The sequence below is a fragment of the Bison bison genome, unplaced genomic scaffold (genome assembly GCF_000754665.1).
Source record: "Bison bison bison isolate TAMUID 2011002044 unplaced genomic scaffold, Bison_UMD1.0 scf7180017864484, whole genome shotgun sequence".
Lineage (NCBI taxonomy): Eukaryota > Metazoa > Chordata > Mammalia > Artiodactyla > Bovidae > Bison > Bison bison.
This window is the reverse complement of record NW_011495044.1, coordinates 6,945,657-6,966,897: the sequence shown is the minus strand read 5'-3', so window position 1 is coordinate 6,966,897 and position 21,241 is coordinate 6,945,657. Positions and strand designations below refer to the sequence as shown.

At 45.7% G+C, this 21,241-nt stretch overlaps 1 protein-coding gene across 1 annotated transcript in view; it reads right to left on the bottom strand.

The window, feature by feature from the left end:
* The window catches only part of GNL2 (guanine nucleotide binding protein-like 2 (nucleolar)), a 24,333-nt gene extending 3,092 nt beyond the window's left edge, over positions 1 to 21,241 (bottom strand). The window contains exons 1-12 of the mRNA XM_010862780.1: positions 21,047 to 21,241; positions 19,273 to 19,357; positions 17,999 to 18,093; positions 16,286 to 16,425; positions 13,072 to 13,256; positions 9,936 to 10,002; positions 8,866 to 9,024; positions 8,217 to 8,330; positions 4,894 to 5,024; positions 4,046 to 4,148; positions 3,111 to 3,269; positions 2,778 to 2,891 (exon numbers count right to left, since the gene is read on the bottom strand). Coding sequence (XP_010861082.1) covers positions 2,778 to 2,891; positions 3,111 to 3,269; positions 4,046 to 4,148; positions 4,894 to 5,024; positions 8,217 to 8,330; positions 8,866 to 9,024; positions 9,936 to 10,002; positions 13,072 to 13,256; positions 16,286 to 16,425; positions 17,999 to 18,093; positions 19,273 to 19,357; positions 21,047 to 21,110 — 1,416 coding nt within the window. The 5' untranslated portion in view covers positions 21,111 to 21,241. The remainder of the gene's footprint in view (positions 1 to 2,777; positions 2,892 to 3,110; positions 3,270 to 4,045; positions 4,149 to 4,893; positions 5,025 to 8,216; positions 8,331 to 8,865; positions 9,025 to 9,935; positions 10,003 to 13,071; positions 13,257 to 16,285; positions 16,426 to 17,998; positions 18,094 to 19,272; positions 19,358 to 21,046) is intronic.

Genomic DNA, 21,241 nt, shown 5'->3' with positions numbered 1-21,241 from the left:
AGTTACACATATACTTGTATCTCTTTTTTTTTCAAAAAAAATTTCCCAATTTATAATACTGCACAGAAATCCCTGCTGAATTTCTGAACTTACATATCATGCTCTTAAACAAGGCAGGCCTCTTCTCAGGACCAAGGGAAAGTGTCAAAAACATGCACGTCTCAGTCATGTTGTTAATGTAGCGTTTAGTCAATATGCACTAAGCCCTGAACCCAGCATGGAGGATGAGAGGAACACAGCTACGCGCCAACTCAGAGTACTCAGCCATCAAAACCAAAACCACTAGACACTGTAGACACAGGAGGCTGCCTACACCATCCCTGAGGACTGAAGGATCAGGGGCTGCTGAGGAAGCACGTCCCCAGGGAGCACACACCCGGGGGAAGAATGGAGGCCCAGCAGAATGCACAGGGCCAAGGAGGCGCTGGTTCAGAAAGTGCTGAGGTGGAGGAGAGGCACCGAGGAAGCGCTGCGCGAGAAGAGCGGGAGGAAATGGAAGGTTCAGAACCAGCCCTGAGGTGGTGGACACTCAGGTGCCAGGCATGTTCTGGGGAAGGGGCAGAGGGAAACGTGGGCTGGCAGTGTGAGGCCTCATGTAGTGCCACTGGGCACTCAGAGCTGAGCCTGGAAGAACCCGTGCAATTTTCCAAAGGCGAGGTGGCTGCACAAAGCACTAAATACATCAGAAATCCATGAAATTCAGGAAACAGTATACAAAATTCCTACATATGTTTTCATATGTTTTTCTGTTGAGGTAGATTTTTAGTTTTGGGATTCTCAAGGGAGTTTCTGCCACCACCAAAAGGAGAGAAGGGCAAGTCACAGAGTGGGGAAAACTGACTGTCTCAACTTAACAGCTAGACATGGAGGAAGAGTTACAGAAAACCCCACCGTTTCCACACAGGGTCACATGGGGGCAAAGATGGTCTCCTTGGGCCAGAGGCCTCGGCCCCACCAGCCATAGTGCTGCCCACCCCGTGGCCGCCCTGGTTCTGGAGGGAGCCCCATGTGCTCCCCTTGCCTCAGGTGTTAGGGGGTACCGCTCCCGACACCTGGAACCTCTCCTGTGACATCCATGGAGCTCCTGCTTCAGGTTACCAAGGTCTCCCCTAAAAGGCCCCTTCCCCAGAGGCCATCCCTAACCACCTCACTTACAAAGCACTCCTGTCTCCCACAAACCCTCAACCTGCTCTAGTTTCCCTCACGGCAATCGGTACATCCTGACATCACGTATTTATCTGTGTACTACGTGTCTTCCAATAGTGTAATAAAAATATGCATTTGGCCTTTGACCCCCAGTTCCTGGCATAAGAGCTCCTAAAACCTTTGGTGTCTCTTGTTATTCTTAGTAAGTCCCTCTGCCCCAAATCAGTTAATGCTAGTGAGACGACTGTGCTAGGACCCAGCTTCAGACTAGGAGCTGGCCACCAAGAGCCCAAGCAACTGCTGACAAGGCTGGAAATTGAGTTCAATCACTGACGGCTAATGAGCCTGTCAACCGCACCTGTGTAAGGAAGCCTCCAGGCTGGTGAGCACCCTGACGTGCTGAGAGTGTGGCCTGCCAGGAGAGGGTGTGGACACTCCATGCCACCCTCCACCCCATAGGTGCCCTATGCACCTGACATTTGGCTATTCCTGTCTTATATCTTTTATAACAAACCAGTAATCACAAGCAAATCACTTTCCTGAGTTCTGCAAGTCCTTTCGGCATATGATCACACATGGGAAGCCCTGAATTCATAGTGAGCTGGGCAGATGTGTGGGTAGCCTTAGAATGCCATCTATCCTGGCACGTGAAGTGGGGGCAGTCTTGTGGGATTTCAGCCCTTAACCTGTGGGGTCTGCACTAACTCTGGCAGTTACCCAGCTGGTGTCCGGAGCTTGCATAACAGGTACAGAAAGATGAAGCCTATCTGGGATCAGAAAACACCAGGTACTCCTCCATTGGCACATGGACATGGACATGTGTGTGCGTGCGTGTACAGGAGGGCAGGGCCTTGTCCTGCAGTACTGGTTGTCTGGTGGTTTTAGGGGGAGAGGAGAAAAGGTTGAGTAACATCAGTTTCAGGTATGTTGATTTTGAAATGCTGGAGAAAATATTCAAACGGAAATTTCTAGCTGACAATGGAAACTCTGGGACTGGAGCCAGGTGAGAGGATATCAGAGAAATATGGACCCCAAAGACTGGCATGAAGCAAAACTTAAAGCCGTCTCTTCAAGAGACTTGGCTGAGCTCTGAAGAAGACCCTAGAAATAGAAAAGCAAAGTGCCCAAGTTGGAGTCTTGTGCAGCCCACTGCCAGGAGAGAGACACAGAACGGTTGGGAAGCTTCTCAGGGTAGCTCAGAGCCCCCAGACCTAAGACTTTCCCTGAGCATCCACTGTACCACTCTCCTTTCCCGCCTGATCACGAGCTTCCTGAGGGCAAGGACCATGCTATCTAATCCCGTGCTCCCAGTGCCCAGCACCTGGCTGGGCTTGTGAAACAAAACAAACCTTGGAAATGTCTCTGTTCTTCCAGCAGAAGACGAGACACTGAAGCTGTAAGCGAGCACTCGCATGTAATGAGCTCTCCTCTTTCAAAGCCCTGAAGACTGGCATTTACACGCAGTCTCCTATCACACCTCTACTTCCAGGTAACCCCCCACAAGGTCACAGCCAGTGGCACCTGGGGAGACACCACAGTTCAAAGTTATACCCCAAAGGAAGATGGCTGCAGTCCAAAGACATGCGGTCAGTAACCCCACTTCCAGAGAGGTGGGTCCACCCTTGTCTTACCTCGGGGGCTGCTGGGGGTTCTGCATTGGGCGGCTTGACAAAGAAAGGAATCCGGCCCCTCTGCCAGTCATTGAGGACCATCTTCCCCACAGTCCGCAGGTCGGGCTCTCCACCCTGAAACATTGCAGAAAGATGCCCGATTCAAACAACCAAGCCGCCTCCCGCTTTGGTGGCACATCGCTGTCCCAGCTGTCCGTCACCACCTTGCCAAGGTTCATACTTCACACTGCTCACACACATGTACCAAAAAAAAAAAAAAAAGGTCCACACCATACATTGTGCACACAGGCCTGAAGCAGGTCCCAGTCTGAATTCTCACAAACCTTGGCTCACCTTTAATAACTTCCCTGTCCGGAAAGCTAGCTTCTCCAGAAAGTCCTCAGCGTTCTCCCAAGAATTAATCTTGTACGTCTTGCTGATATACTCTGGTTTTGCTCGTTCAAGTACAGCACCAATGTGGTCTTCAGGAGTCTTAATTTTTTCAACTTGAACCTAAATGTTGATAGGAAAGCTCCTGCTTACAAACTTGACTATGGAGAGAGTGAAGCTCCGAGTGTTCTTTGTAATCGTGTCTGAAAATAGATTTCAATGCCTCAAAGCAAGTGAGCCCGGAGGTGATGAGACATGGTCGGCTGGAAGGAGCACCATGGAGAGCCAACCGCAGCCGGGAACCCAGAACCCCGCTCTAATCTGGCTCTAATTCGGCTCACCACAAACGGATGGCATGGCTCCCGCAAGCACCTTAAACTCAGAATGCTTTGTGCTACTGACTTGCAGAAATGGTTAAAAGTCTGCCGATTCCAGGACAAAAAGAGAAGGGGATAAATAGTTTAAGGAAGGAGGGAGGAACCGTCCAGGATGTGTATAGCCAGAAACACTGGCAAAGGTTAAGTGGAATCATTTAAAGCTCTCGGTTGTCTTCAGGAACAAGTGAGGAAATGACCGAGTTCCAAAATGACTCAATCCATAAACCCACGAAGATGAATTATTGCTAAACATAAACAGGCCCTGCTTCCCTCTGGATCCCGTGTGTAAACGACAAACGCTCTTGTGGGATGACGTTGACCAGATATGCCCTTCAGCCTCCTCAAACAGGCTGAAGTGGAACAGAGAGGCCGCCCTGTTCAGTGTCATGTTCCTCCAGTCTGGCCAGACAGGCTGACCCCAAGCTGCCTGCTGAATGAGTAAAAAGCAGAGGTCTCCAGAGCTCCCCACAGCACGCTCCCCTCGAAGGCAAACAAAGAGCCTCCCGGGACCAAAATACTCACGACTCCTTTCAGCACAATGTCCGTCTCTGAGTCCTCGGAGGGGTAAACCACACCCGGACAGTCGATGAGGAAGATCCGACGCATCAAGGTAATGTACTGCCAGCCTAAAAGCAGAGACTTCCATTTCTGACTGCTCCGGGTCAGTCCCGGAGGGGTTTCACGAAGCCCTGATGCTCACCTAATGAGAGAGGGGGGCTGGGGCTGGGGCTGGGGGTCGGGTATGGAGGCGGTCATAGCGGAGCAGCCTACTAGGTAATGAAGCTCCAAAGCCCCTCCTCTGTATGCCACGCACGAGGCACTTCCACAAGGCATAAACTATAGTTTCCATCAGCTAAGTGTCTAACAATAATGCAGAAGCAGGCTCTCCATCTAGGATTGTGCAATGACGTCCAGTAAAGCTTTCTCTGACGTCTCTAAAAGTGCTTCTGGAAGCTTCATGCTGCTTGGCCCCAGTTCCTTTCAGCAGAACCAAGCTGCACCCCACACTCCGTGTTCCAGGGTAGGCCCCCTACCCAACACAGTCTATCTTAAACTTGAATTTTCTTTCTTAAGCCAGACACCAAATTTTCTCTAGTTTTGTTTATCAAAGCAAAAGGTTGGAGTGACAAGAAAACAGGACTCAAGTGGCACAGAGCAAACCATGCCCAAAGCAGGCAGTGGCACACAGAGCACCCTCAGTCTTCTCAAAAGGGCAGAAACAGCTCCAGGACATCGCCACCTGCGACAAGGAGACCAAACTCCCAGCGGAAATCTTCATCCGAGAGAGGCAGACAGACATCTCCATGTCCTGAATTACCACCCTCCGTGGGAAATAAGTCAGAGTAAATAAGGCCCCTCGAGCCAGATGTACCTTTGTTTCACCTGCGATGGGGGCCACATTGCAGACCTTCTTGGAGCGCAGTGTGTTTATCACAGAGCTCTTGCCAACGTTTGGATAGCCAATGAACCCCACGCTGATCTGCTTCTTGTCAGTGTGCAACTGTTCAAAGAAAAGAATACACACCACACACACCTGGTGTGAGTGTCTTGGGACAAACAGGTTGTGTTACTTTGCTGCCGTGAAGAATACAGTACAAAACTACCGATGCGACTTGATTTAAAGCCCAGACATGCACCACCAGCCTATTCTGAGTGGGCTGCATACACATCCTCATTAGTAAATCAGAGGGGAGTCAGCGCCTCAGTCACTCACGTGAGACTATTCCTGAATGTTCTAAGGTTGAAAGTATGTAGGCTGAGAAACAAAGAAAGAAACAGCTCGTCAGCCATCAGTGTAGAAGAATGCTGTCCACTGATACATGTCTTAAGGGAGGAGAACCTCAGCAGATGTACCAATCCCACGACCCACCCCTCCTCTTCTCTGCACACCACATTTTGCATTTTCACTGCCAAAGACAAACGGCAAAAGAAAAGAAAGGCAGTCTCAAAAGCTAGATAGCTGGGTGAGAGCCTCAAGGAGGCAGAGCTCAAGTAGAGTCTACAAATCAATGGGGGCTTCTGACTAGAGACAGAGGACTGAACATCCATGATTGCCTCACTCCCTCCACAAACCCCCTGGAACCACAGCAGTGAGAATTCACACACACACCCTCACACCCACAGAGCCAAGAGCAGTGTGAATTCACATCCCCTCCACCCCTACGCCTGGTCCCCAGAGAGCCAAACACATAAAACGGAAGCATGAGCTAGAGATGAGACAAAACAAACTAATGTGTGATGTTAACAGAATATTACCAGTTAAAAAGCAGTATCTAACTTGACCCACTACAAAATACGAAAGCTACGTGGCTGCAAAGGTAGAAAAACTAAAAATGCATCAAATACACTGCAAAATGCAGGAATACAGGCCTTGGGAACGGGCAGTACAGTCCTCTCTAAGGCTGGGACTCAAATCCAGAGGACTGACCAGTGGACTGTCTGTACAGATAGTCACACCTCTCCTTCCCCTGCCCAGCACAGGCGTCCCAACTTCTCTGCCCCGGAGGCTTAGGAGACAATAACTGTTTTGGAACCCTGTATGTCTGAAAATATTCCTAATTTTCAGGCCTGACAAGGACCCTAGATTTAGACATGACAGTTGCTGAAAGCAAGTGTTCAACGTCTAAATACTGAATAGGGCAACTCCAGGCCCCTACTCCCACTGCACTCCTAGAATTCTGGCAACCAAGTCCACACACCCCCGAGCTGGAGACAGGAAGACTCCCTTCTAGGGAAACTCACAGGTCCAGGAGTAAGATCTACAGACGGGGACTTCCCTGATGAGTCAGTGGTTAGGGCTCAGCACTTCCACTGCAAGGGGCACAGGTCTGATCCCTGGTCAGGGATCTAAGATTCTGCATGCTGCATGGGGCAGCTAAAATAATAAGAATAGACCTACAGAGAGCAACATCTAGAGTGTCCTCCAACGAAATTCCGGTTTCTTCCCAGTCACCCTACGGTAAAGCCTCTCAACAAGCCTACCCCCTGCATAAAGCTTCTATAGCCTTTTTTTTTTTGGTGGCTCACTCTTAAACATGAATGGAGAACCAAGAATAAGCAGACACTGCACGTGTGACTCTAGTAGAAAAGACAGGAAAACAGCAACCTGGAAGAGACAGCATCAATGTAGGAAAATGTGGAGGACAATTCCCCAACACCACTATACTCATCGTCCTCAGACAGAGAAGCCAGTGAACCCGTGAAACAAAAACAGGCTGTTAAAGCGGGGAGGGCAACTCGGAGTTAAATAAGAGCTTTCGGAAGTTAAACATTAAAAGTGAGAGGCAAAACATTTCATGATAGAACAGCTAAATGACCGAATCAAGGTAACTGCCCAGAAAATTGGACAAAATGTCATAAATGTACTGAAGCAAAGAAAATTCAACAATTGGGACTTCCCTGGCAGTGCAGTGGTTATAACTCTGCACGTCCACTGCAGGGGGCATGGGTTCGCTCCCTGGTCGGGGAACTAAAACCCCACAAGCCACATGGCAAGGCCAAAAAAAAAAAAAACAAAGAAGATTCAATGTGGTACCTTCAACATTCTAAGAACAAATGGTGTGAGGGTAGAATGAAGAAATTTGCAGAAGGCAAGGTCTCAAAAAAATGTTCCCCGAAGTACTCTTCCTCAGAAAGCTTTTGGAAAACACATTCCATCAAAAGGAAGGAGTAAACCAAGAAAGAAAAGAGATTCAATGAACAAGAGAGTCAACACAGGAAACAGCCATATGAATTCTGATGATGGTGAAAGACCCCAGGAAGACCCGGCAGCAGTTTGGGATGTGGCCCCACCTGGACGGGAGGTGCTGGACACTCTGAAAGTTCCCACGCTATCAAGGATTTGGTGACACGTCAGTGAGAAAGCGGAGCTACTTAACACCAGATAAAACTGAAGGTCCTATTAGAAAGGAATTATAATCATAGCATTGTGGATCAGCAGGGACTGACACTTCGGTCATAATACTGTAAACACTGAGCAAATAGTAGTTTAACCAAATGCCGTACAAGGACACAGGAAGTGGGGAGAGAGGACGGGGTAAGAAACCTTACTCTCACTTTCCATAGCAGGAGCTTAACAAACTCGTAAAACTGAGCAGGGTGGGGAATGAAGAAACAAACTCATAAGCGTGTACAAAAACATGGAAGAAAATGCCAGAAGTAACAGCCATGAATTTCTTCTGGGAAGCAGGGAAGGGTAGGACAGAGGTCATATATCCTTGTTAGAAGCCAGATAAGATGAACTGAACTCATGAATACAGAGTCACAGGTGCAGAACAGGAAATTTCGAGAAGGTCTGCTTTCAGGGCCTCCCTGAGGAACTAGTATCTGACCAGGGATCAGAGGCTGGAGTCCAGCAGGGTCCCTTCTAGGCAGAGGGGAGAGAATGCATGGCCCAGGAGCCCAGAGTGGAGAGAGTGTTAGGAGGGGGCAGGTCATCAACCCGAGCAGAGGGTGGACCATTCGACTCCAGGGACATGGCAGAAAGCAAAGCGATGTTCGTCGGGGAAGGGGGTACAGGCTGAGCTAGAGAGCATCTGAGGATCCCCTGAGGCTCTGTGAGTGTTTACATCTCCAGAACACACCATTCTCACTACCGAGAAGATGTGGGAGGTGAGATGCACTCTGGGAAGAGAAATTCTCACACTAACCCACAGCCTTCCAACTCCAGGAGGGGCAGGCCAGGTTTCGATACCTTTCCAAACTGCCGCAGAAGCTGAATAAACGCTCCTTTGCCAAAGGGGTTAGTAAGACTCGCGTGGAAAGCAAGCGTCGGGTAATCCTGGGAGAGGACGGCAACCCATCGTTTCTAAAGGGAGACAAGAAAAGAAGCTGGTAAATTGGAAGTTGTTTATTTACAGCACAGGAAGAACCAGAGAGCGAATGGCAGGACGGTGCTTCACATACACAGCTGTCCAAGGAAAATGCTAGCTGTACTTCTTTGAAATATTTTTTCAAGTATGACAGTTGATGCTGTTTTTTGCCTTATAAACACAAAACAGTATTCCCAAAATGCCTTCACTGTTACTAAATGCAATTAACCTAACATAATGTGAAACGGGCCAGGGGCTGCAGCTGCCGCACCTTCTAAAGGGCCCACACCAGTCCTCCTGTGGGCACTGCAGCTGTGCCACTGCCAACCATCAGGGATCAAAGGTAACTGCCCATCATCAATGAAGCCCATTTGAGCTTTGCTCTCAGTGAAGACACCTCAGTGACTACAACCTCAACAGTGCAACACTTTATCTGCTGCCCCAAATCCTACTGATCACGCTGCCTACTTATTCATGGATAACGAGCCACGTGGCCTTGGTTATCTGTTCCGCATTAGCAGCTGTACTTACCGTTGCCCAGGTTGGAACAAGGTCACATTTGTTAAGAACAAAAATGAGATGTTTCCAGGGTTTCTCTTTTTTCAGGTAAGTCTCAATGTGAGGGGAACGTGTACCCATTGGATCTCTAGCATCAAGAACTTGAACCACAACATCTGATGAATCTATCACCTGCAAATTCAAAGAAGCAAAAGTGATTTGCTACAGTAGTACAAAGGCAAAATGAAAGCCAGAAGGCATTTAAGGGAACCTGGGAAAAATAAAGCAACAACACGGATAACCTCTCAACAGTCTTACAAGGAGGGCAGGTTGTAGCCAATCGCAAAACCCAGTAGTCAGTATTCTAAAAAGTGTTTTTCATCCTGTGGGTATCTGAAACTTGTCAAAATTTCAAGCAGAACTGGCTTGGATGAAACCAGTCTATTTCACGACTGCTATGCAATAGTGAGTAGAATCATTTACTTCTTAAACCTCTAAGTTTCCATGTTATAAGTGTTATGTATTTTACCAAAAACTAAAAAATTGCGTTTGCCTACATGGTACTAGTTTCATTATGTTACCGTTTAATTACGTGACTCTACTTGGAAGATTTTTTTACTGAGAACATTACTCAAATTCAGCTCAGCCAGTTGAACAGCACTGGACCAGGACTCAGGAGACACAAAGCCCCCTGCACTAACTACCCGGGTGAGCTGGGGAAGGTACTCAAGCTTTCCAGACCTGCATTCTCGTCTGCAAAACAAGAGGGCTGGACTAAGGAATTTAAAAATTTTCATGCAGCTCTAACATGTATAATAAATCTCAGTAGGAATATCATTTTAGCAGGCAATCCAAAGAAATATCAATATGAACAGAGAATATATGAATCCACGTAATTTGGGCTGTTACTATTATGTTAGTAATAAAGAAAAACGCAGTTATCTAGAACAACAGTAGTATGTGCAAAGCCATATCCATCCTGGTTTCTCCATGGAGAGAGGATGGATGGATGGACAGAGCATCAGTAGGGCCAAGTCTGTTTTCTCACATAAGATCATGAAGGCCAAAGGAACCACTCAATGAGAGAAAATTTAAAGTCTTACCTTGTAGAGCTCACCCCATATTCTTTTAGACTGTCCCTTTTTAAATATCTCTTCCTGGGCTTCATTTCTAAATAAGAAAGCAACCAAAGTGAGCAACTGATGCACTATAACGATTAAAAGGATATTTTAAGGAAAAATCAATCATGTGCTCAGGCAATAGGGTATCAAGACTAGTTGTTATCAACATTGGTAATGACTAGAGAACTGCAAATCGTAACTACAATGAGGTATATCTCACACCAGTCAGAATGGCCATCATCAACAAGTTTACAAAAAATAAATGCTGGAGAGGGTTTGAGAAAAAGGACCTCTCCGACACTGTTCATGGAAATGTAAATTGATACAGCCACTATGGAGAACAGTATGTGGGTTCCGTAAAAAACTAAAAACAGAGAAAATATATCTAGAGAACAGAGAAAATATATGTCTAGAGAAAATCGTAATTCAAAAGGAGGGATGAACCTCAGTATTCAATGCAGCACTATCCACAATAGCCAGGATGTGGAAGCAACCTCCATGTCCACTGACAGAGAAACAGATAAAGAAGATGTGGTACATATATACAATGGACTACTACTCAGCCATAAAAAGGAACACAATAGTGCCATATGCAGAGATGTGGATGTACCCAGAGACTGTCATATAGACTGAAGTAAGATAGAAAGAGATAAATATTGTGTAGTATTGCTTGTGTGTAGAATCTAGAAAAATGGTACACATGAATTTATTTGCAAAGCAGAAACAGAGTCACAGATGCAGAAAACAAACTTATGGTTACCAAGTGGGGAAAGGGGGGTGGGATGAACTGGGGGATTGGGAGAGACATGTGTGCACTACTATGTATAAGACAGATCGCTGCACCAGGACCTCCTCCGTACAGCACAGGGGCTCTACTCAAAGCTCTGTGGTGGGGCTTCCCAGGGTCCAGTGGTTACAAATCGGCCCTGCAAAGCACGGGGTGTGAGTTTAACCCCTGATCGGGGAACTAAGATCCCATATGCTGTGGGCAACTAAGCCCAGGTGACAGTTACTGAGCCCACGAGCTGCAGCTACTGAAGCCTGCGTGCCCTAGTCCATTCTCCACAGTGAGAGAAGCCCTCAGTGAGAAGCCTGCACGCCGCAGCCAGAGACACCTCCGCTCGCCACACCAGAGAAAGGCCAAGTGCAGCAACAAAGACCCCGTGCAGCAAACATAAATGATAAATATATATAAATTTAAAGAGGCAGCTACAATTTAGGCAGTCTGTCACAGAGAATTATGAAAAGGAAATCAGCAGTACGTGAAATGTAATTCACATGCCACAGCTCCAAAAGAGAGTGAAACTTTGCTGGTAAGGTTGAGAATCTGTTTACTAGCCTCAAAGATATTTACCCAATGTCTCTGACACAAAAAAATAGTTTTATGTTTCCCCTACTGCTGACGGAGGGCTTCCCTGGTGGCTCAGATAGTAAAGAATCTGCCTGCAATGCTGGAGACCCAGGTTCAATTCCTGGGTGGGGAAGACCCCCCTGGAGAAGGGAATGGCCATCCACTCCAGTATTTTTGCCTAGAGAATTCCATGGACAGAGGAGCCTGGTGGGCTGCAGTCCATGGGGTTGCAAAGAGTCGGATACGATTGAGAACTAACATTATTGCTGACTGTACCTTTTTGAGGTGGAAAAAATTCAAATCAGCAGAAACATACAAAGTTCAAAAAGCTCTAGGAAAAAATGAACTCGTTGCGTCTTCCTGCTTGGTCTCAAGTGGCTCGACTTTACCTCCAGGAGTCCAGGGTTAGCGATGGGCGGAGGACAGCACCGAGGTGGTGGCGCTGATGCAGGGACAGCACGTTTCCACCAGTGTGCCTGAGGGACGTGGGAGGGGGCACCGGGAGCACCAGACTGGAAGACCCTTTCCAGAGGGCAATGGGGCAGCCACTGATCAAAACCCTGCCTACTCTTGGACACTGTCCTTTCCCCTAAGAATTTATCCTTGGGGGGCAATTCAGGATGAGAGAGAATTAGTCACACTGACATTTTACCCTACAATCATCTACCACAGGGGAAAACTTTGAATAGTATAAATCTCCAAATGTGGAACTGGCCACGACAAAAACCTGCTCTGACGTGAAACATTATACTGCTGTTGACTAAGTACTGACATGGAAATATATTCTTAATAATTGAGAAAAATACATTAAAGTAAAAGCAAGTTAAAATACAGTCTTAAAGTATTGCATTTATAAGTAAAAACTCCACATTAGAAACGTCTAATGTGTGCGTGTGTGTGTGTGTATATATATGTGTATATGTGTGTGTATATATATATAAGTATATATATATTTATATGCTTCCCAGGTGGCACTGCTGGTAAAGAACCTGACTGCCAGTGCTGGAGACATAAGAGACGTGGGTTCAATTCCTGAGTTGGGAAGAACCCCTGGAGGAGGGCATGGCAACCCACTCCAGTATTCTTGCCTGGAGAATCCCCATGGACAGAGACACAACTTAGCATGCACGCATACATACACACACACACACACACACACACACACACACACATATATCCTTGAATGATTCTTGATCTCCTTTTGGGTATGAACCCCTATGAAAGTATGATGAAAGTTATGGATCCTTTTCCTCTCCCTCCTCTTCCCTAAAAACAACAAAACCTCACTACCTTTATGTATGCACAAAAGTTCTCCATATTATCTTCAGAGGGTCACAGAAACCTCAAAGGCCATCCATGAACCCCGCTCAGTGACCCAGAGACTCTGATTAAGGAAATCCTGATAGTCACCAAAATATTAATAACAACAGAGGTGGTGGAATTAGGAGTTCTTCTTTTCTTTCTACTGCATTTCCAATTTAACTATATTTTTAAAAATTGCCTGTGACAGAGTATACTGCTATTATTACGAAGAAAGTGTCACTTATTTTTATTTGGGGGGATTAAGAGGCCAATAGTAAATCATCTACCTTAAATTATCTTCCATCGGGCCCCAACCAAGTTCACTAATTTTTCTAGTATAAGGGAAGAGGCTAACTCCATCTATGAGATAAGTCACTGAGCTTCTTGCAGGTAAATAACTGTATAGAAGATGTCTGTTTTACAAAAGAGCAAATGCTGACATGTGCACGAACTTCAAAACAGTACCTCACACCAGTGTCTTCAGCTACCAAGTCACGATCCTTGCCCTGGTCATAGCTCTCAGTGGATGTTTCTGCATTTTCTATAAGTGACTGCATATCACTTGCAAATAAATTTGGCCGCTTCCTCTGCGCTTTGGGGCCAAATGTTGTTTCGAAGCTTTCAGTATCAAGGATGTGCACCTTTGCATTCTAAAGAGAAAGGAGAATTATAGGTAATGCTAAACAAAGCACAGAGAAAAAGCAAAAAGTTCAAAACCTACCCAGGAAAGGCTTTCTGCTCTCATTTTCACAAAGCTCAACCCATACCAAAATATGTAACATGAATACAGCCTGACTTCTCATCAGAAATGCTTATTTAAATAGCAAACACACTTGTTCCCCTCTTCTTCAAGTTCTGTAAGCTTCCTTGGAGAAATACAAAATACAAATAATTGAAGCAAATATGAATAGCTGTGTGTAAGACTTGCCAAAACTCAGCTTTATTTCATTTATCATAAACTTTTAGTCAAATGTAATTAAGGCTACAATACTGAAAATTAGCTTCTCTTTTCTAACCCCCTTTTCCTCTTAAAGTTTTCAAACAAGTGCATAAAATTCGCCAAATTCACAGATTTTGTCAAGGACAATCATACTCAAATTTGTGTTTTTTTTTTAAACCAACTGTAAATGCCAACTTTTTCCTGGAAGTTAATTTCTTTCATGGCTAAAAGGAACTGCTTGTTTTGTAAGATGTGTTTTAGTTTCAGATAACATTTTCCCTAATTTAGGTAACGTTTTTATTAAATGCACATGGAAAGTCTTCAGATGAAAAAATCTAGCAAAACTCCAAAATAATAGTTTAGATGTGATAAGAGGAACCTGATCCTAACTAGAATTTGATGTGCCTATAAAGGAGCTACGAGCAGAGGAATTTTTGAAGCAGGATGAAAGTCACAGTCCGAGTTAGGATCTATCACATAACAGTATGTTGTTAATAGCCAGCAGAGAATATTCTCAGTTTAAAAAAACAAAATCACCTTCTGTCCTCAGTATAGGCTCCTCTGTAAGCACCAGCTACGAAATTCAGAAGACAGAACAACCCCATGGCTTCTAAACAGAATCCCCTCCAACTCCTAAAGGTCCTTCAGATATTATCATTTTCTCAGAGTCTCTAACCCATCTCTTAGTTTACTTTTACTCACTACGCTCCAACAAGGGAACATCCCCACACAAAACAGTCACATTTCACATGAAAACTAGGTTCTGAAGTCACTGGGAAAATTATGACCAAAATTATCCTTGAAAATCTCTTAGCCTATAAAATACAGTATACCTGGATCTGTGTCTGTAAACCTATACCTCAGGAAGTACAATGTAGTGATATGTAGGGTACAAGAAAATACACAAAGTACGCTGCAGTATTTTGACTGTAGTATTGCTATAGAAACACAGTAATTATTATGCACATACAGGTGAACGTGCAAAAGTTAAAAGTACATCTGATTTGACTACGTATGTGCGTGCGTGTGTGAGCTCAGTCACGCTCGACTCTGTGCAATTCCATGGACTCCAGTCCGCCACGCTCCTCTGTCCACGGGCCTTGACCACACTGTGCAGCACATCTCAGAATCAGATTCTATACTGAGCAGTGGACACTGTGGTGGCGCAGGGGCAAAGAAGCCACTTGCCAATGCAGGAGATGTAACAGACTTGAGTTTGATCCCTGGGCTGGGAAGATCCCCTGTAGAAGGAAATAGTAACCCACTCCAGTATTCTTGCCTGGGAAATCCCATGGACATCGGAGCCTGGAGGGCTGTAGTCCATGGGGTCTCAGAGTCAGACATGACTGAGCGACTGAGCACACACAAACACACGCAAGGTTTGTCAAGGCCAGAGCAGGAAACTCGCCAGTTACTCTGAGTACCTGCACCAAAATGCAAGCTGGCCGCTGCAGCCACGAGCCCTCTGATCTACACCATCAGACCTTTACACACTGCATTTTAAAAACACCGAACAACTGGCATGTGCAACAAAGCAGTAAATCCACAATAGAGCTTCTCTGTTCTTCTCATGAACAGGACTCAACAGTTTGTTAAAAGATGGCTTTAGGGAGAACAGACGGAGAGAACAAGAGAAATGGCAACTCGTCTGTGTTTCACGAATTACACCCATGTGTTTCCCTGACAGAAAACAGTCACTCCGCTAATAGGTGCCATTCTTCTAGTCCGTCACAGAACAAAGCGTAATTGACAAAACCCGAGGCAATAACCAGGCCCTGGGTTTTATTCTGTTCTGCAAGTAAACACTTCTCTTTGAACTGTTTAATTCTTGTATGTATGTCAATATTTTCTTCCCCTCCTGATGCTGGAACCGAAGCTCTGTGCTGTAACTGATGGATATTTGGGGAAATTACTATTCAGTTCATGTAAAAACGTGCAGGCAAGCTTTAGGCCACTTCTCTGGTTCCCTGTGAAACTCACTCCACTAGAGCCAGATTCAGTCCTTACTGCACTTTGAACTTCATCGATTTTAACAACCAATCTGACAAGTACCCTTTCCTTCCGGGGACGAGACTCTTCAAGGAACTCACTGAAGCTGAAAGTACTCAACACCAAAGTCTCCTTTCCTACCAACCCAGTCCTAATTCTACATTTCCCCAAAGTTTGATGCAATTACCACTTAAACTAGTTTGCCTGCAAAAACTTTAAAAAATGGTATTGGTGATAGCCATGATCTGCTGCTGCTGCTGCTACTAAGTCGCTTCAGTCGTGTCCGACTCTTCGCAACCCCATGGACTGCAGCTTACCAGGCTCCTCCATCCATGGGATTTTCCCGGCAAGAGTACTGGAGTGGGGTGCCATTGCCTTCTCCGAGCCATGATCTATTTAGCTCTAATTAAGTGGCGGCCTAAGTGCTTGCTTTGTGCCAAGAGCCTTAATGGATTTTTCATCTGCATCCCATCACCTAGGGAAGTGAAAGCTCACAGAGACACCCAAGGCCACAGAAAGGGCCACAGTAAAAAGGTTAAAAGTCAGGCCTGTACTCTGGTCCACCATGCTATCGAACCTCTCTGACAGAATTCGGTTCATGCTGAAGGTGAGACCTTTAATAACAGCGAAAGCAGAAGTCTCAGAAAGCGCATCGGTACTGCATCAGGCACTATTCTCTATAGAAAAAGCAAGAGCTAAATATGGTAGAGAGGGATCTGTGTCGTCTGCCAGGGACACCCTCTGTCTTACATGAGGCCGGATTCGATCATGGAGAAGAGACATGGGTAACTTGCTTTGCTTCATGACAACTTTGTATGGATCCTTCAAGACTGTGTCCATTTCCTCTTGAAATTTTTGTAATGATGACTGCTTAATCACACGTGTATTTCCTGTTTTACAAAAGAATGTTGCTGTTTAATAAATTGCTCCTTATTGCTTTTGCCTCCATCTTCCCAATGACACAGTGAAAGGCAAGATTTTTAAATTGCCCTCACTTACCCAAACACCTGACACATCTACCCTAAAGCCATTTTCAAACTTAAAAGGAAAAAACCAAAAAACAAAAAAACTGCCTCTCTTGCACTCATACACAACGAACTAAATCACCAACCCAGACACACAAAGGGTTTCAGTGGTTTTCCAAGTCCAATTTCTGGACTGGACAAAACTGAAAAATTAACATCACTGAATGGAACTGAGATTTGACAGATGCCCCACTTCCGGCTAGACGTGGCAAAGAAATTTGGAGCCAATCACAGCTGATCAGGTAGTATACGCAGAGAATCCCAGCACAGCACCTCCTAAGAGTCATCGCTCCTGTTTTGATTAAGAAAGCTTGAAGGAACTGTTACAATAACCAACCAAGCCCTGCAAGGAAACAAAATAAAACTATGTAACACCTCCCGGAGCACACCTTGGAAGTGAGAGACTTGGAAATGTGAGACTAAAAGGCACATTGCGGCACACATGCCAAACTCCAGGGGAAGACCGCGCCGGCAGGGATGGCGGCAGTGACAGCAGTTAATGCTTCTACTGTACGACTTACTGGGCACTATTCTAGACACTTATACATCACCTGTTAACTCACTCAATTACCACAGCAGACCTACAAAACAGGAGCTATTTCTGTCTTCATTTTGCAGATGGAAAACTGACAAGCACCCTTAAGAACTTGCTCACGGTCCCAGACAGGGTAGAACGAGGACGTGCACCAGGAGGTCTGGATCTAGAGTCACAGGACCATGCCACCGTGCTAAAGGCCTCTTCTCTGGGACACTTTCCTGTGCTGCAGTTTTCTAGGGGATACCCGTCCCACCCAGAGATGTTACGAGATGGTCAAGGATAGTTCAAACAGCAGGCAAACAATGGGGCCTGGCCACCTGACATGTCCACACAGCTGGCAGAGCTGAGGGAAAGGCTGAGAGCCCCAACGGAGATGAACGTGGGGTTTCCAAAGGAAGAAATCCTGCCTCCCCACTGCCTCTGGAGACAGCCACTCGCTCCCTGGAAGGACTAACGAGAGGTCCTTTCATTGTCACTCAGTCCAAATACAACTGCACTGAGATAAAGGGTTTCAGAGGAACTCCAGGCTAAAGGCACAAACACACCTCAAGGCACCTCTCAAACAGTCATCTCTCCAGGCGATCAGAAATTAGAAGAGGAACACAGGAGCGCTCCGAGGTCTGTGAATGCTAGTCATTAAGGACGATCTCGTCTGTCTAAGAGGTTCACTCTCAGTGAACAATGATGAGCTCTTTTCAAAAGAGGAAGCCATTTATGAAAGCCACCGGTACCACTTTTCTCTGCATTTTTCCCATGGCAGGGGCTTCTTATCTCATTCCTTTCTCACACTGTCCTTGACAGTTTCCCAAAACCCCAACACCTTTTAGACATCTGAACATTCTACCCTTTCCCACACAGTGCACATTTTCTAGGGCAAAAGTAGCAGAGGGTCATACTCACCAAACCACTTAATGTTTGGCTCCACTCTTGCCACTGTGCCAGAAGCCACCGTTGACTGATACTGCAGAGGCTTAATCACTTTACCACGGCTGTTCCTAAATGAAGGAAACAAAAGATTTGGGTTGAGGACAGAAAAAAGACGAGGGCAAATTTCGGTTTACAGAATACTCTTTCCAACAAAAGGACCTCCCCCCACCCCGCTTTCCTGGTTTTAAGTGATCATGAAATACAGATTTTGGTAAACAAAAAGTCCTTCGACATTCAAAACAGATTGCCCCAAGCCATTTAACCTCTTGCAACAGAGCACGTAATGATTTTTGCTCGATGAATAACAACTAATGCCCGTGTTTAAAAATCTGTTTACTGTTTGCTTTTAAATAAAAAGTCACATACTTGAGCCTTTTTAGGATAATCATTTAAAGGCTGGTTTAAATGAATTTTGAGTAGAGGGTGATTTATGCTGGAACTCAAAATTCTAAAACAAACTGCAGAGTAGGTGACTAAAGCAGATTGAGTTCATTGACGTTTGTGTTTTAGACACATCTTTTAGAACGGATGAAGAATCCAATCACCAAACAAATTAAGACCAGCTCACAAAATGTCAGAGTCAGCAAGTCCCTGTGGTCGAGGCTGCCTCAGCAGAACTCAGAGTTGTGATGAGTGTTCAAGTGCCACAGTGTGGTAATCTAAAGTCTGGCCTTAAAAAACAACTTTTTTGGCTGCTTTCATGACACTGCCCTATATGCTTTGTTCAAGAAAAGCAGATTTCTATCTGATGGACATTTACCCTGAGATGTAACACACGATTTGTGGAGGCCAAAGCTGTGAGGAACAGGGCTATTGTAGGGTAAGGACTATGACATGATCACTATTTCACCACTCACTACCCATGTCTCTAACTCAAAATTCACAGTTGATCATATAAAACAGTATTTGAAAACACACTCAGCTGAACAAATGTTGAGTGCCTGCTCCAGGCAAAGCATCAGGAAGATTCTGTATGATTCTGACACATAACTGTTCCTAATGTACCAGTTTCTTAATTTCTTAATGTTTGATCTTAGTTTAATCAACAGCAAAATAGACAGTAATTCTTGCTTTACATCTCAGAGAGAAAGAGAAAGACAAATTAGGATAGCAATGCTGGCGTGGTATCACATTTGGGGATGCCTATTTGGGGAAAGTGGGGGTGGGACTATCAAGGGCTTCACAGGTGCAGCTACAAGTCCAGGGCAGGAAGGGAAGAGGGAGGGGACAACAGTGTCCAGGCTCACCTGCGCTCCTTCTGTCTGTACATATTCAGGCGTCGAATTGTGGCCCGGTCCCTCATGTTGTGACCTCCTGCTCCCTGCACTCGATCTAGGAAACACAAGAGTAGTCTGCACACTGTTTGATAACCAACAAGTCTAACTATAGCCATTGCTTTAAGCACACCAACCAGTTCATTGCAAGTAGGCAAGCTGCCAACTCAGTGCAAAATCTCCACTTTCTCCATGTGTTGCTCCAACAGAATCATTCCTGGAAGCTACATGGTATGACAAAGCTGACCTAATCTTGAATCCTCCATAGGACTGTTTTGAAAATGATAACAGGTAATGTTTCTGAGCACTATTATGGCACTGTGCTATCCATGATAGAGGCATCGTCTTATAATCCATACAATAATCCTATAAGGAGGGACACATTATCCCCACTGTGCAGGTTAAGAAACTGAGGCACAGTGGGCAGCCATCCTGTACGAAGACAAAGATGGCACAGACAGAATTTGAACAAAAGCACTGGATCACCATCTCTGCTCTTAACCACTAAGATGCCTACGTCTGGGTCTCAGTTGAACAAATACTGAGTACCTGCTCCAGGAAAAGCACTGTGAAGGTTCTGTACGATTCTGATACCTAAGTGTTCCCAATGTACCAGGTTCTTAATTTCTTAATGCTTGATCTTAGTTTACTCAACAGAAAAATAGACAGTAATTTTTGCCTTACACCTCAGAGAGAAAGAGAAAGACAAACTAGCATAGTAATACTAGCTTCACATTTGGGGATGCCTTCCCTGGGGGGCTACAGTCCACAGGGTTGCAGAGTCAGACGTGACTATCAACTGAGCATCAAGTCGCCTGTCTACTCCTTAAGTCATGCGGTAGAAAACAGGCTGAAACCACAGGACTGGCGGCTCTGCTGCTCACTAAGGTGTCAACTGTGAGAAGCCACTTCCCCTATTTTGGCTCAGTCTCTTCACCTATAACATCATGATCTCTAAGGGCCTTTTCAGGCTTAATACTGTAAGATGCCAGTCTACACAAACTGAATAATTTAGCAGCAGTCCAGGGAAAATATTAAACATGAATTAAAACCAAAACCTTTAAGCCATATTTTAATATGTTTGATTAACTAAACCCAAATGGCAAGGATTCTCACAAGGGCTATCTTGTTCACTCCGTGGTGGAACCTCAAAATTCATACACATCTCCAAAAACATCTTTCCTGACACAACCATATTTACTTATCTGTAACGTTTTCTATGCACCTGGACGACCCCAAGAGCTAAATCTACAGTCCTTTTCTCATTTAAACCGCCAAAGGTAAGGTGGCAGGCAAGTGTGGCCAAGTATAAAAGGCCAGTTGGATGGGTCTACATCACTTTTATCTGACTTTATCTAACTTACTTCTAGCAATTCCTTGAGCTGTACTCATTCAAGACTGACCTATACTGGGGGAGGGGCTTCAACACCCGACACACAGGAAAACAAGAAAAGGTCAAATTTAAGTGCCCCTTCCAACTCTGAGCTTCCCAGTCTCACCTTGGAGACTCCCCAAGGCTGCCAGGCCTGAGAGTTCCCTTTCCCGGCTTTAGACCTGGTGCCCGGCATCTACCCTTAACAGGCGCGCCAGACTCAGCCCTCCTCAGTGCCTCTGAACAAGAAATCACCTTCTCCCTTCTCATACCCAAAGACCACAGTGCTTGAAGTCACTCCAAGCAAGGCCACTCGGAGTCCCTAACCCCAAGCTTCCTCAAAGCCCCACCCTCCGCAAGCCCAGCCGCCCGTACCGGGATTTGTGCTGGCATTAGAGGGGTTGATAGTGCTCCGTCCTTTGTACTTGGGCTTCACCATCTTGCCGACAGGACTGGTACCAGACCGCTGGGCCCGGCCTGCGTGGGGTACAAATGCTCGTAACTTCCCGAACCGGACCGAGGAAACTCGCGCGAACCACGCTGGACCGCGTGTGCGGGACGACGTCACTT